General features: G+C 50.1%; 2 protein-coding genes and 1 long non-coding RNA gene across 6 annotated transcripts in view; 2 read left to right on the top strand and 1 right to left on the bottom strand.

Annotated features, from left to right (window-relative positions):
* CHTF18 (chromosome transmission fidelity factor 18) overlaps nucleotides 1–922 on the top strand; it is a 40,408-nt gene extending 39,486 nt beyond the window's left edge. For both annotated transcript variants that reach the window (XM_039492938.1, XM_039492937.1), the window contains exon 22: nucleotides 336–922. In XM_039492938.1, the coding sequence (XP_039348872.1) occupies nucleotides 336–472 (137 nt within the window). In that variant the 3' untranslated portion in view covers nucleotides 473–922. The remainder of the gene's footprint in view (nucleotides 1–335) is intronic.
* Nucleotides 923–939: 17 nt separating this feature from the next.
* Nucleotides 940–13,011, bottom strand: GNG13 (G protein subunit gamma 13). 3 transcript variants are annotated; one of them, XM_039492941.1, is made up of 3 exons: nucleotides 10,238–10,254; nucleotides 6,423–6,568; nucleotides 940–1,276 (listed from the first exon to the last, which is right to left on the bottom strand). In XM_039492941.1, exons 2-3 carry the CDS (start codon nucleotides 6,518–6,520, stop codon nucleotides 1,171–1,173), a joined length of 204 nt encoding a protein of 67 aa, XP_039348875.1. In that variant the 5' UTR covers nucleotides 6,521–6,568; nucleotides 10,238–10,254; the 3' UTR covers nucleotides 940–1,170. The 3 variants fall into 3 exon arrangements, with proteins under 3 accessions (XP_039348875.1, XP_039348874.1, XP_039348873.1); XM_039492940.1 differs by lacking the exon at nucleotides 10,238–10,254 and adding an exon at nucleotides 6,848–6,986; XM_039492939.1 differs by lacking the exon at nucleotides 10,238–10,254 and adding an exon at nucleotides 12,829–13,011 and having other exon boundaries at nucleotides 942–1,276.
* LOC120373894 lies at nucleotides 1,459–9,417 on the top strand. Its single transcript, XR_005585792.1, has 4 exons — nucleotides 1,459–1,610; nucleotides 4,325–4,426; nucleotides 4,696–4,733; nucleotides 7,624–9,417. It is a non-coding gene; the product is annotated as an uncharacterized LOC120373894 (long non-coding RNA).
* Nucleotides 13,012–13,072: the final 61 nt, after the last annotated feature.

Genomic DNA, 13,072 nt, shown 5'->3' with positions numbered 1-13,072 from the left:
GCGACGGAGCCAGGTCGATCTACTTTTGAAATGTAGACCCGACCTTAGCAAAGTTACGCAAGATGCTTAAGTGTGTGTAGGATCAGGGGCTTTTGAATGTAAGAACCTAGTTCTGAATGCACTTAATGTGACGTGCTGAATTGACTATGGAACCACTCGTAGTAAGAACTATGCCCAGCAGTAATGTTTGCAGGTGCCGTCCTTTTCAGTGTCTTACTGGTACTTCCTTGACAGTCTGTTGCCTAAACTTTGACTTCCCCATTTTAAGTCCCTTGATTTAATTGTATTATCGTATCTTCTCTCCCCACCCACCAACCTTCTCTGGTTACCATCAGCTAATCAAGCGTCCGAGCACGACTCTGTTGAAAAACAAATTGGAAAGGCCGTTGGAAAGAGCGATGTTTGGTTCCGATTTAATGAAGGGGTTTCGAATGCTGTCAGGCGGAATATTTACATTAAGGATTTGCTCTAGTGATAATTTAAAGAAATAAAACTGAAGAAACAATACATACAGAACAGAAAGAAAAATTTGACTCAGCCTTCTAAGGAACAAGCATGGTTCATGAGAACTTTCCTGCTTTTATTTTCTATTCAGCTGTTTGTAAAATAAATAAATAAATAAGCAAAATAATTTTTTTTAAACTTTGTGACGTATTGCTTTGTTTATTTCATTTGTAAACCCTTAGTTCTCATATTTCACTGGCTTTGCTGCAAAATTGTATATTCTACAATATACAAAAAAGTATTGAAAATTTTTTTATAAAAGTGTTTTTTTCTTTTACAAGTTCAAAAAGGCTTTGTAAGGTTCACAGAAGCATAGTTAAGCGCAAGCTTAATTGAAAACTACAGGATTAATCAAGAGAGCCCTTTTGCCTGTTGTTTGACATTGCTTTTCAAGTCCCCACTCGGACGCTGCTAATCAGCTAGTCTCCAATACATTGCATCTCTTACCAATTTACTCTTTTATGGCCTGTGCTTTTTCAGTATAAAAAAGAATCGTTTCTACTAATAAAAATAATAAGACAAGATGAGGATGTGTTTGTACAGTTAGTCATATTAGGAAACTAATAAAAAAAATGTACATTCAGAGTTAATGCAAAATTGAATATCTCAGGAGGAAGCCATTTTGTCAGCCACAGCCACTTGGGAGTGAAGTTGGATTTAGGGGCATTAGAGTATGGTACATTTTCCTTTTTCCACCCAAGGGTTGCTTTTCATCAGCTCTGGATTCAGAAATGGGTCTTCTGGAATGCTATCTTCTATCCACTTCATCAACCTACAGAGAAGAGAGGAGAGGCGGGGCGGTTAAATGGCTCTGGGCATTTCTCATTGTCTTATTCTGGCTGAAGTGGGGCTAGAACATTCCTTTTCATTGTTACGCAATAATGAGACTTAGTATTTCCATGGCATCACCCAGCCGTCCCGTCCTGTCCCATCAGGTAGGTAAAATAATAGTATCCTCACAAGACAAGGGGACCAAGCAATTGCCTACAGCTACACGGAGTCGGGAGTGCGACTGAAGAGAACCCAGCAGTCCCACCTTCTCTAATGCTACACCCTCAACGCCCAGACTCTGCGTTTCCCAATGTTGTGGGGTTGCTGCTGTCAGGGTGAGCTACATCAGCTGCAGGGCACAGCATTGTCCAGAGTGGTGACAAAGCCCGATGAGCTGTTCTGTGGTGTGGGGAGCAGGACACTTAGCAGGGGAGCAGTGGCTCTTGCATTTATTTGGCTCTTTAATTTTGTCCGTCCCTCGCACCTAGTCTCAGCCAGCCGCCTTTGGGATGGCTGAGTGGGTGAGCTGCCCCCAGGCCTCCTGGCACCGGGTTCAGCTCCACTTGCCATTCGCTCTCCTTCTGTCCAGTCTTCTCACTACTCTTCTCTCACTTTTCGGTGTATTTTCCCTTTCACGTGTCTTGCTGTCTACTCCCCGTCCCTCTCCTTATTCCCCCCACTTACCCAAAGGGTGTAGACGGTCGGAGGCAGAGCACAGAGACATGTGGGATGGCAAGTCACTGGGTGAGCTTCAGAGCCTGGGCAAGTGAGCTGTTCCCAGAGCCAGATCCATGAGGGATCACAGGGAGGGAAGGTGGGTGGCTTCCACCCCTTTACTGACAGAAGCAGCAGTGTATCTGCTGTGTGTTTGTGTATGTGTGTGGGCCTGAGATCCTGTGGCTTCCCCACCCGCAGGGATCAGGCACATGCGTGATGCACACACACCCTGTGCTGATCTGGTGCCTTCATGATGGGGAAACTGGCATAACTGCAGATGCTACAGGCATAAAAGGTTCCCTTATGCATTTTACAGTGTTAGGCAAATAATGTCCCTAGGTAGCCGAGGTGTCGCATCATCCTGACCAGGCGGCAGGGGCAGGCTGTTACAGCTGTATACGTTTTTCATGTATAAAGAGCCTTGCATCCCAAAAGATCCTAGAGAACTAGAGAACAAATAACAATGCTACCTGATGTCTGACCTATACAAAATCTGAATATTTTTAAAAATCAGCTCCCTCCTCTCGGCTGCTGACTTCATCCTTTTTTTTGTCTCTTTAAAAGTTGCCACCTTGAGCAGACCGGTTTGGGGAGCCATCTTAAGTGGTGGTGGTGCCCCTGATGTCCTACAGTGACCAGGAGACCCCGGTCACGGGTAATTGGAGAAGACAAATGAACAGCTAATTTTTCAGCTACTTTGTTTCCAGATGGGGGGTCCTCAACTACATCACAGCGTGGGTCACATTTTAATAATGTGATTGTCTCTCGGACGTCTCATTCCCTTTCATGATTGCGTGGACCTACGTTCCCCTGCCATTCATGATCAACTAACACCTCCAGGCTACAGTGATCATATGGGAAAGTGACAGTAGTGAAGCATTTAAGGTCCTCCGAATTTCTGCTAATGTGAATTAGCAGCTGAAAATGAGGAGTCAACATCATGTGGCCTGTCGGCCTTCTGCAGACCACAACTTGAGAACCTCTGTTTTAAAACTTCTTGGCTTTGCACTGTGTCCATTCACACAGGCAATCGGTTGCCCATCCAGGAGGTTAATTTTTTTTAATATGAGCAGGTGTATTCTAAAGCTTGGAAGATCACTGCCCAGCGTGTGAAACACAAAGGTTAAGCATACAGCACAGAGTGGAGGAGCTCTTAACAACGCAATGCATTTTAATGAGCATCTCTCATTTCTTTTATCCCGCAGGAAACCACTGGCCTCTGCTAGATTTGCCATCCTCCTCCCAGAATGCATCATTCGGTGACACCATTGATACCAGAACCATCAGTTTCACCTGATATTCATGGCCGTCTGGAATGCTGCATTCTGGAGCACAGTTGGAAGGTTTCAGAGACTAATCAAACTACTAATCAGAGTATTTCTGGACTCTGTATTTCTCCTTCCACAGCCTGGTGAGGAAAAGTATTCAGTACGCAGGGCTGGGCCCGCTTCAGATTTCGCCATGGCTTTGTAGCTCGCGTTTGAAAGCAGCTGTTGTTAAACTTGCGAGCACTGTCTCTGCCGCCATTCGGCAGTGATTATCCCATGGCCAGCACCCCCGGCACGGAATGTCGTAGTCAGAACGGGGCCTGGTGTGCGAGTTTGGATTGCAGCCCTTTGCCATTAAACATAGTGTTCAAGTGCTGGCGGTACCGATTTGAGCAGGGCACGGTAAGCATGCACCGTCCATGAACCCGCTGCTGCATCTCTGCCAGTGCATCTCTCCCTTTTGGTCCAGACCTGCCCCCTGCACAAACATCCAGCAAAGCACCTCAGTTCTAACTTCCAGCCCCCTCTGTTATTCCAGGCCTGACACAGTCAGTCATGTGCTGTTACAGCCGCTTATGGGGTGGGGATTTGGGGCCTACACCAGCCAACTCGCATTCGGAGGCGAGCGAGTGTTTGACATTAGTACCTCACTCACCGTCTCTGTATTCTTGTGGAAACAACACTCTGGGCTCCACGTGCAATAGCCATTCTCAGAAACAAGCACTTTAAAGGGGCCCCAAAGTTTCTACAACAAATTTCTTCATCCCGCAAAGACCAGGCTTGGCTTTTTCCTTTTGCAGATGAGTTTCTAGGGTAGGTTTCACTATATTGTTAACGTGTATTGTGCTAGTGCTGAGGAGCGTCAGTCAAGGACCATGTGCTAGGTGCTGTACAAACACAACATAAAAGACAGTCCCTGCCCCAGAGAACTTAGTCTAAGATGAGAAAACAGATGGCTGCAGACAGACAGGGGAGTATGAGGAAACCATGAGACAATATTGGTCAACGTGATGGGCAGTGATCGCAAAACACCAGTTGCCTAACCGCTGTAACATCTGTTGTAGGCTTCACAGAAGAGAAGAGTTTTAAGGGGGGAGCTGAAGGACAGTGAGATGGCTTGGTGACTGGAGAACTGGAAGGATTGTGGCATCAGAAGCACATAGGAAGTGAGTAACCGGGCAAGGTTATGATTGTGTGGGCTTTCAAATCTCTGCTAACAATTTAGCCCCCGACCCCTCTACACTTCAGCTAGAGGCTGCAGTGTTGCCGGCTCTCTTGATATTTGGTATTCGGTTTTTAAAGCCCCCCTCCCAGACTCAGGTGATTAGGTGCGAATCACAGCGTTCAATCAGCACACAACCCCCACAGCAGCTCAGAAACCTGGTGGCAAATAAAAAGAGCCCAGCGTTTATTATTTTTCTTATTTTCTGTGCAGGCTCCATGTTTGAGGACTTGGCGCTGATGTTGTTACAGGTGAGAGATTTCTCAGCATCCCTCTGTGGGGAGCAATCTCAAAGCCCGAAGGGGTGGGAGCTTGCTGTGGGGCAGAGGAGGATGCAAAGGCAGCTGCATCTGATGCTATGGGAACATCAGTCGGGGAGCAGTGGGGAGTGGGGGATAGGTCAGTGGTTTGAGCATTGGCCTACTAAACCCAGGGTTGTGAGTTCAATCCTTGAGGGGGACACTTAGGGATCTGGGGTAAAATCAGTACTTGGTCCTGCTAATGAAGGCAGGGGGCTGGACTCACCTCAATGACCTTTCAGGGTCCTTTCCAGTTCTATGAGATAGGTATATGTTTATTTATTACTTCTGCTATCTAGATAAGTCTTGGATTGGATTCTTAGAGCTCCCAGGGCTTAAATGAACAGTGCACGGCTCCTTTCTCAAGAGAATTTGCACAACACCACAAAGATTTGGAACTTAACGAAGTCATTAAGTCTCATGAATTTTTCCAGAAGCCAGGAGAGGTGCCTAGAATGGAATAGGTCCTGCTGCATGCACTATGGAGTTGTCCCCAATGCAATCAGTTTGCACCTGAAGGTGCAGATTTTCAAAGGTAGATGCAAGTTCAATGGCAGCTCCCTCACGCTCCCTCCCTTGCACCAGCAGACTCCTGCCTTTGCACACTTGTTTGGCACAAGTGTTGCTGGGTGACTCTGTTGTACATGCACTTATCCAGGCTGTGGGTGCAGAGAGGGGAAGTGATGTTTCTAGGTGCACCTCCAGCGTGACTCTGCAGGGAGCGCTATCTTCAGGCCCGCTGAGTGGTGTGGGGTGCATGGCCATCGTAAAATATGGACTAAAGCAGGAACCCTGCAAGCTACCACCACCTCGAGAGCAGGTCACCGAAGGGGAAGGGTCCTTTCCTTTCTAATCCAGGGGGAAAGAACTGAGGAAACAGCTGATCCAACCCAGTCATGGCTAAAACAGAGCTAAATTAAAGTTAGGTGCAGACACATGTTCACCTAGCATTACCCTTATCCTGGTCAAATCTTTCCTGCTGGCCTGGAACCCCAGTGCTTAGGCTTCCTGGAAGATTGGAGACACAGCCCACTTCTCTCTATGTATCAGTGGTTAGATGATGGGTGCTGGAGAAAACTGGCCATGCTCAATGCTTTTGGCTCTGCCGTCCTCCCTCAGTATCGGTGGTGCTGCTGGTTGTATAGCTAAGGTTAGGAATTTACGCCTAGATTCTCTGAGGTAATTAGGTGCTTAACGGCAATTAATTTCAAAGGTCCTAAGTACTTTGGAGAATCTGGGCCCAAGTATTCTTGATGCTGATTTATTTCTGGCAAAGGGCACTGGAGTCGAGACCCTAGAATCTGCCATCCTATTCAGGGCCCACGTCCCACAGGGCCTGCCAATGCACCTCACTCCCTCCAACCATGCGGAGCACCTAGAGGGGTTTTCCTGTCTCAGTGGCTGTCTCATCCTTAGCCTTTCTGCTGAGGCTGCTGACAGAGAGCAAGATCCTGAGCTGGTGCATATCAGCCTGGCTCCATTGACCTGACCAATTTATATCCATGTGGTCCAAACGGCCTGTTAGTGGCCTGTTTGAGATGAGGGCGTATAGCCGCTAGGCCTTGGTCTGAGACCCACCACCTCATTCCGTGTGGGCTACTGAACGGCCGCCAGAAGGGGCCAGGGAAAGCATTGACTCACTCAGGTATTGTTTTAGAAGACATTTCCCTCTTAAAAGCCAGTTGGTATTTCAGGCTGTCTACTTCCTTCTTCCACTGTGGGAGGTCCCATTCATCCATGGTGGCAGGTCTTAGCGAATGTCCTTCTTAAGGTGGAAGCAACCTGGGCTGAAAAACAAAGGCAAATTTGCGCTCGTTAACACTCCCAAAGCCTGTTCCTCCTCAGGTGCGTTTGTTGTAGCTCGTTCCCTCCCGCTCTAGCCCTTCATGGCTGAACACGTTAGTGTTGGACGGCCCTTGAGCTTTCCTGCAGGCATCTCTCTTCCCTGGAAAAGACCCTGCCCAGGCGTTCACAGATCAAGTGGCTTATCGAGAACGCATCAAGGCTTTCGGTGCAGCCCGTGCCTTTGCCCCGGGCCTGTTGGGTGTAATGGGCATGACAGTTACCCGGTGATGGTGGCTCCACACGTAGCCCTGCGATAAGCGTTCAAACAAAACGAACTCACAACCTGGGGCTTAGGATCTGCTGATGCAGAATCCCCATTTCGGCATATTCACCGCGCGCGTGCCACGGACTCGGGCTGTCATCACCACTGGGGGTTGCAGATGGTCAGTGAGGTCATGCCAGGAAGCTGAGCTTTGGCTACCCTTCATCGTGATCCCTGGCTCTGACCCCCGCCCCGTCCCCCAAATCTGCTCCTGCCATAGCTGTTAGATGTCCTTTACCAGGGGCTTATTGTTTGCTGCTCCTTCACTGCCACCCAGCCCCCACCCCCCCCAACGTGGGAGAAGGCCGCCTCGTAGGCCAGAGTCACACCATCGTTTGATCGCTGTTGCCCTTCGCTCTTCTTTCTGTGATGCAACTGTGTCCTACTAGGGGTCCCTCCCAGGCATTAAGGGTCCCTGCCATGGCTGCTGCTCAGTCTGAACTAGGTCGGGCTGGTGTGTTCATTTGAAAGTAATTCTCCCCCGCGTTGTTCCCCCTCCCCTCTGCAATTTGCATAGTGCCTCATACGGCATTATCATTTGACTAACAAATCCTTTTTGAGTGCTGCATGGGGCGGGAGAGCCGGCAGCTGTTCCTGACCGATGGAAATGAAGGATTTAGCCTTGATGTAAATATCTGCCTTTGAGGAGTCTAAGGGGGGGCTAAGCTCCAAAGTGGGTCGGACCCATGGTACTTGCTAACCACAACCCCTTTGTTCCGAATCCTGCCTTCCCAGTGTGAAACCAGGCCCGGATCCTGCTGACTGAGAATCTCCTGGCATGGTGTGTCTCAGGGTCAGAGAAGAGCCAAGTGTACTTGTCTCAGGCATTAGGACAACACTTACAAGTGGCATGTGAATAGAAGCAGCCTGGGATTCAGATGAGGGGAGGCGAAGGGTTCATGAAGAGAGATGCAACGAGTGACTTCTAAGGGAGACAAACCAAACACAATTCTTTCTGAATGAGCCTGGGGAAAGTTTCCTTTTGGACACCTCGGAGAGACCCACCAATGTTCTGATTTGGGCAAGTCGCTGGTGCCACATATGCTAAGTCTGGATATGAGAGGGAAGACAAGCTTCATGTGAGGGGCTTTCAGACAGCTAGGGAGAGGCCCTGGGTCCGAGGAAAGAATGCTGGCTCAAGCTCCGAGCCAAGATTGAGATTCCCTTGGCACAGGGCTAATCTGCCAGTGGACACAGAGGAGGTCCAACCACCAGAGACAGCATAAGCCGTTCTAACAGCTGGCTGTTGGCAAACACAGCTGAGCACAGCTTCCCATTGTCTAATCTCTAACAAGGCAGGTAGGCTGGAGGAAGGATAGTCCCATGGATAGGGGGTTAGCCCGGGGCTTATGCCTCGTTCTGCCTCAGAGTTCCTGTGTCACTTTGGCCCAGGCCTTCAAAGTTTTTGAACACGTATCTCCCATTAATTTCAATGGGAGTGGGGGCTCTTAAATACCTTCCAGGATCTGGGTCCTTGTCTCTCGGGGGCCTGATTCCAACATGGAGGTGGAACCATCGAGTTTGTTGCTATGAAACATAGCGGGGGGGTTAGTTTGCTGTCTGCCTCACCTAGAGTTCTCCTGCTGTGTCACAAGCCCATGAGGACCTTTTGAAGCCCCAAAGGGGAAAAAGCATCGCTTTCCTGCAGCGCATGCAAGGGATAGTTCAGAGATTCCTCCTGGATCTAACAGGACTTTAAGGGCCAGATTCTGGTACCCTTAGCCTGAACCATACATTACAAATAGCCTCACGGAAGTCAGTGGAGTGAGGTGCTATTCAGCACAAGTAAAGATATCAGAATCTGGCCTACGGCTGCAAACACTGGGCCAGACCCTCAGCTGCTGTCAGTCAGGCAAGCAACATTGAGTTTAGTAGAGCTGCAGTAATTTACATCAGCTGCGGATCTGGCCCATTGGTAGCACAATGAACAGAATGATCTGTTTTGGAAGGGTGGGTGTGTGTGTGTGTGTGAGAGAGAGTGAGAGAGAGAAAAAAAGACAAACCTCGTTCTCTCTCTGTCTATTGACCTGTTTCTTGTGCCTGGGACACTGTGAAAGCTCTGAACCCCATCTCACAATCCTACCTCGGTGACATTTATATTAAATTGGGCACAGATTGAGAGGTGCTGGCTTCATGGCCCTGGTTCTCTGCTATGCCTCGAGCAGCTGCAGAGCAAACATCCCTCACACCCTGTCCTACCAACATGCTTCAGGCCTGACCTGCGGGCTCCCCCAGCTAGGTCTCACAGTGGGGTTCAACATGCATAAGTCAGTCGGTCCTTGATTTCTCTACCAGCATGGGCGGTATGGAGTGCCAGTTGTCACGGTGATGGTTTGGTGATGTAATATGGAGAGCTGTCCACTAGGAACTGCACTGAGACCAACTCATTGCACACAGGTGGGCTTGGCAGAATTTGATTCTTGTTTTGTGTGATTTTGACAAATAATATCAATTTTTATTTTTAGATTTTTATCTAGTTAAATCTTCACTGTTGCGGGAAATTCTGGGAGGAAGGTCAGACAAGGGCTGGGGAGGGGCAGACAATTGTTTCATGACAGCGGATGCTGAGATTCCAAAAATTAAAGCTGTAACTGTTGAAACACAAATGCTCAACATCACGTCAGAATATACAGCGTAAATATCCTAAAAATCAAACTCTAATCCCTTCTCTCAAACAGCATTTTTCTTACCTTGGCTCTCGGTACATTTCCATCCTCATGGATGGAGGTGGGTGGGTGAGCGGGTGAGGGGGTGTGTGTGAGTGAGAAATTGCTGTTTATCGGTATTTCTGATAAAAATCAAATCCTTCCAAGCCAATACCAAACAGCCACTAGCTGAGAACAACTTTGTCTCACACCAGCCAAGCCGGAGTCCCAGCCCGTGAACTAAAGGTGAAAAGTGCCTTAACAAATACCAATTTCCTGAGTCATCTTGTTCACGCTCCCCCCACCAGCTCGTTCCAAGTCCAGTTCCCATTTCCTCCTTCCACCTAGAAAGGAAAGGTTCCCAGAGCAGCTGGGGAATCCAGACTCCGGGATACCTGGAGAGGTACTATTTCGGGGGACTGAGGCCCAGCCTCCCTGTTCACAGGTGCAATCTGTGCCTGCAGCAATGAACGCGCAGGCACCAAATGGAATATTTGCCCTTCTCCCTGCACTGGGTAGAGATGCAGACATCCAGAGCTGCTCCTGCAATTCAATTCTAAATACACCATTGCAGGTACAAAGTGCACCTGCCTGGGAAGACGCTGCCCTTCTCACAATCCGGCCCTTACTGTAAAGAGCGTCTGTCCCACTGCCCGCTGGCTATTGCATTTGTCTCCGCATCACAATAGCAGCCCCACACCTACCTTTGCACAGGTCCTAGTCCGCCAAAGTCAGAGCTAAGCAGTGGCATAAATTACACAACAGCTGCTCATTTTATAGTGTGGGCTAGCAGGTTTTGTGCTTTGCATACGCTGCCAGAAGCATTAGCTTTCAAATAAGTAACCGGGAGAACCAGGTCAGCTTTGATTGCGATTTAGATTCTGTGATACCCTTAGGTGGGAACGTAGCATGCAACCACTTGGACACTATAAACGCAGCATGTTTGAGGGCCGGGGAATACATTATCTGTGCTGAAAGGCTGTCAGAAGGGTGAGCAGGTGGGACGCAGTCCCTGAGTAAAGAGACCAGGACAAATTTTGCCTTCACTAAGAAGTCATTGACCCGTGCACAACAGCTGAAGACAATGAATTACTCCTGTTTTACACGGATGTAAGAGAGATCGGCGTCAGGGCCGTGGTTGGGTTAGGGGTCGATATGTACTGAGGGTTCCCTGCAGGCTCTTGCAGCTGGGTTCACAGGCTTGATGGGGCCTGGCAGGATTGTCCCCCACTGAGCAGCATAGTGATCTGTCTCAGGGTGATCCCTGCCACCTGAACATCCAGCACTGGTCAGGTTTCCAACATCTACTGCCCCTTGCCAGCCAACACCAATGGACACATGCTTAATGGTGGGCAGTGATAGACTGGAGAGGCTGAGAAGAGAATGGGAAGGACTGCAGAGAGGAAGAGAATTTAAAGGCGAGGGAGGAAGGGACACTCACAGACTATAGAAACAGGGAAGGAAGAAACATCAGAGCCGAAAGCCAAAGGAAATGTACACTGCAATGTCTGTCTCTGCTCTCATGCTGCAGCTGGCACCTCTAGCTCTTTGCAAAGATGAGGAAGGCAGTATTATCCTCCCTATTTCACAGCGGGGAAACCGAGGCACGGAGCATTGACATGGCCTAAGGTTACACAGCAAATCCATTACAGAGTCCAGTCGAGACCCTGGAAGTCCTGGTGCCAAATGCCACAATGAGTCCATGATAAGCAAAGCTGTTTCACAGCTGAGGAAGGGGCCAGAAGACCCAATCACTTGACCTAAGCTGCTAACTTTTCTTTGCACAAGGCCCCTATGTCTAACACCTCAGCCCCAATGGCTGGTTGTCCCTAGAGGGTCCCTGCTGCACTTTGCTGTCAAACCGAGCTGCATTGGTCAATGGCGGGGGCAGGGTGGTACCCGTCCAGTTCGATCGCCCCTCGTCCTGGTGTGGCCCTCTGGGCAGCCTGCAGCAGTGTGTGACAAGCAGCATGTAATGCAGAGCCGGGCAGCACTGCAAGAAACCATTCGTGCTGCTAGAGCAGGCGGGCACTTGGGCAGCAAAGCCTCCGACGCCAGTGCCAATGATCCATTTGAGGGGGGTCGCAGAGATCACCCCCACCCCCGGGCTAAGAGAGCGTTGGGATGCAGGCACCTTAAAGGCGAGTGAGCCGTCAGCCTGCGAGGGGGTAGCGGGCAGGAGGGACTTCATCAGAGCAGGGGTTTGGAGGTGGTCAGACCCATCAGCGCCATTCCGCTCCTCCCCTAACCTGAGGCAGCCCCGGTGCTCCATCATATTCGTCCATCTGCCTCTGGTCTGCTTCGAAACCCAGCTGCTTGTATGTGGCACTTGCCCCCAAAGACCTAAAGCAACCCAGCGCAGAGGCCACCTCCCTTGTCACAGTGTTCAGCCCACCCACTGCATTTGCTAGGGGGGCAGCCCTGGCCTTTCGGGGGGGGGCGGGGGGGTCATCAGCACCATGAGGTGTGCGCTCACCCCGACACACACACACACACACACACACACTCTCCCCCCACGTCTAGCCGCCAGCTGACCCTGACCCCCCTCAACGCCACACACGCTCGTCCCGTACAGCCAGAAGGCCAGAGCAGCACTGAACTTAGTCTCAGTGTTTCGCTGATAATATTTGGCGGCTGTTTTGGCCCTGAGACCGACGTCCCCGCTGACGCGCCAGCCAAGGTGCGTGAGGTAACCGCTTTTATTGGACCAACGGCTGCGGGCAAGCGACACAAGCTTTTGGGCGTACACGGCTCCTCTCGACAATCACGTTCATCTACCGTGACAGCAAACGCCAACCATCCCCTCAAAAACAGCCACCCGCCGCAGGGATCCCAGCAGAGCATCGCTGAGAGGCCGCACACGGCTAACTTTAAACACACACACACCCCATCCCATCCCCCAACAGAGCTCCCCCGGCTGAACGGTGCGAAGGCCCCTGCTTTTTTAATAAAAATGGCAATGCAGCGTGACCGAGACTGAGACGCTAGCCCCAGACAGCAGCTGCAAGGGGCCGCTTGTGCGGGGCGAGTCCCATCTCCCTAGACTTTTTCAACAAGCCGCAGCCGCAAGCTCCCCTCGGGTGCCAGCAAGCAGGCGATGTGTGTGTCTGCTGTTGTTACAAAGAGATGCAGGCAAATCAATAGCAAGGCATACAAGGCAGCTTTGATTTAATCTCTCACCCAGCTTCCCCTGGAGGGAGTGTGTGGGGGGAATAATTCCTCCCCCATCTCCCCTCCCCTGCCAAAGCCTTTGTAGTGCTGCTTTTCAAATAAACGCATCAAATCAGCCACCTACCTTGTAAGAAAATGTGTAACCGGGAGGGGAAAAAGTACAGGTCCCTCCTCGAGGATGCGTCCTCCGCTGGCTCGGCGAGACTCAGTGGCCTTTTACCAGAATGGATCCAGCTAAAGCTCTCTTCCCTGTTAACAATCGCAAATCCTCAGTGTAATCTATTAGTGTACAGCCAGGCCAGCTGCCTCAGACACAGCGCCGAGCGGGATAATGAGCCCGTCTTTTCCCCACCCCACCCCACCCCAGA

Source organism: Mauremys reevesii, linkage group 10 (genome assembly GCF_016161935.1).
Source record: "Mauremys reevesii isolate NIE-2019 linkage group 10, ASM1616193v1, whole genome shotgun sequence".
Classification (NCBI taxonomy): domain Eukaryota; kingdom Metazoa; phylum Chordata; order Testudines; family Geoemydidae; genus Mauremys; species Mauremys reevesii.
The sequence above is the reverse complement of the archived record's forward strand: the minus strand, read 5'-3'. Positions and strand labels throughout refer to the sequence as shown.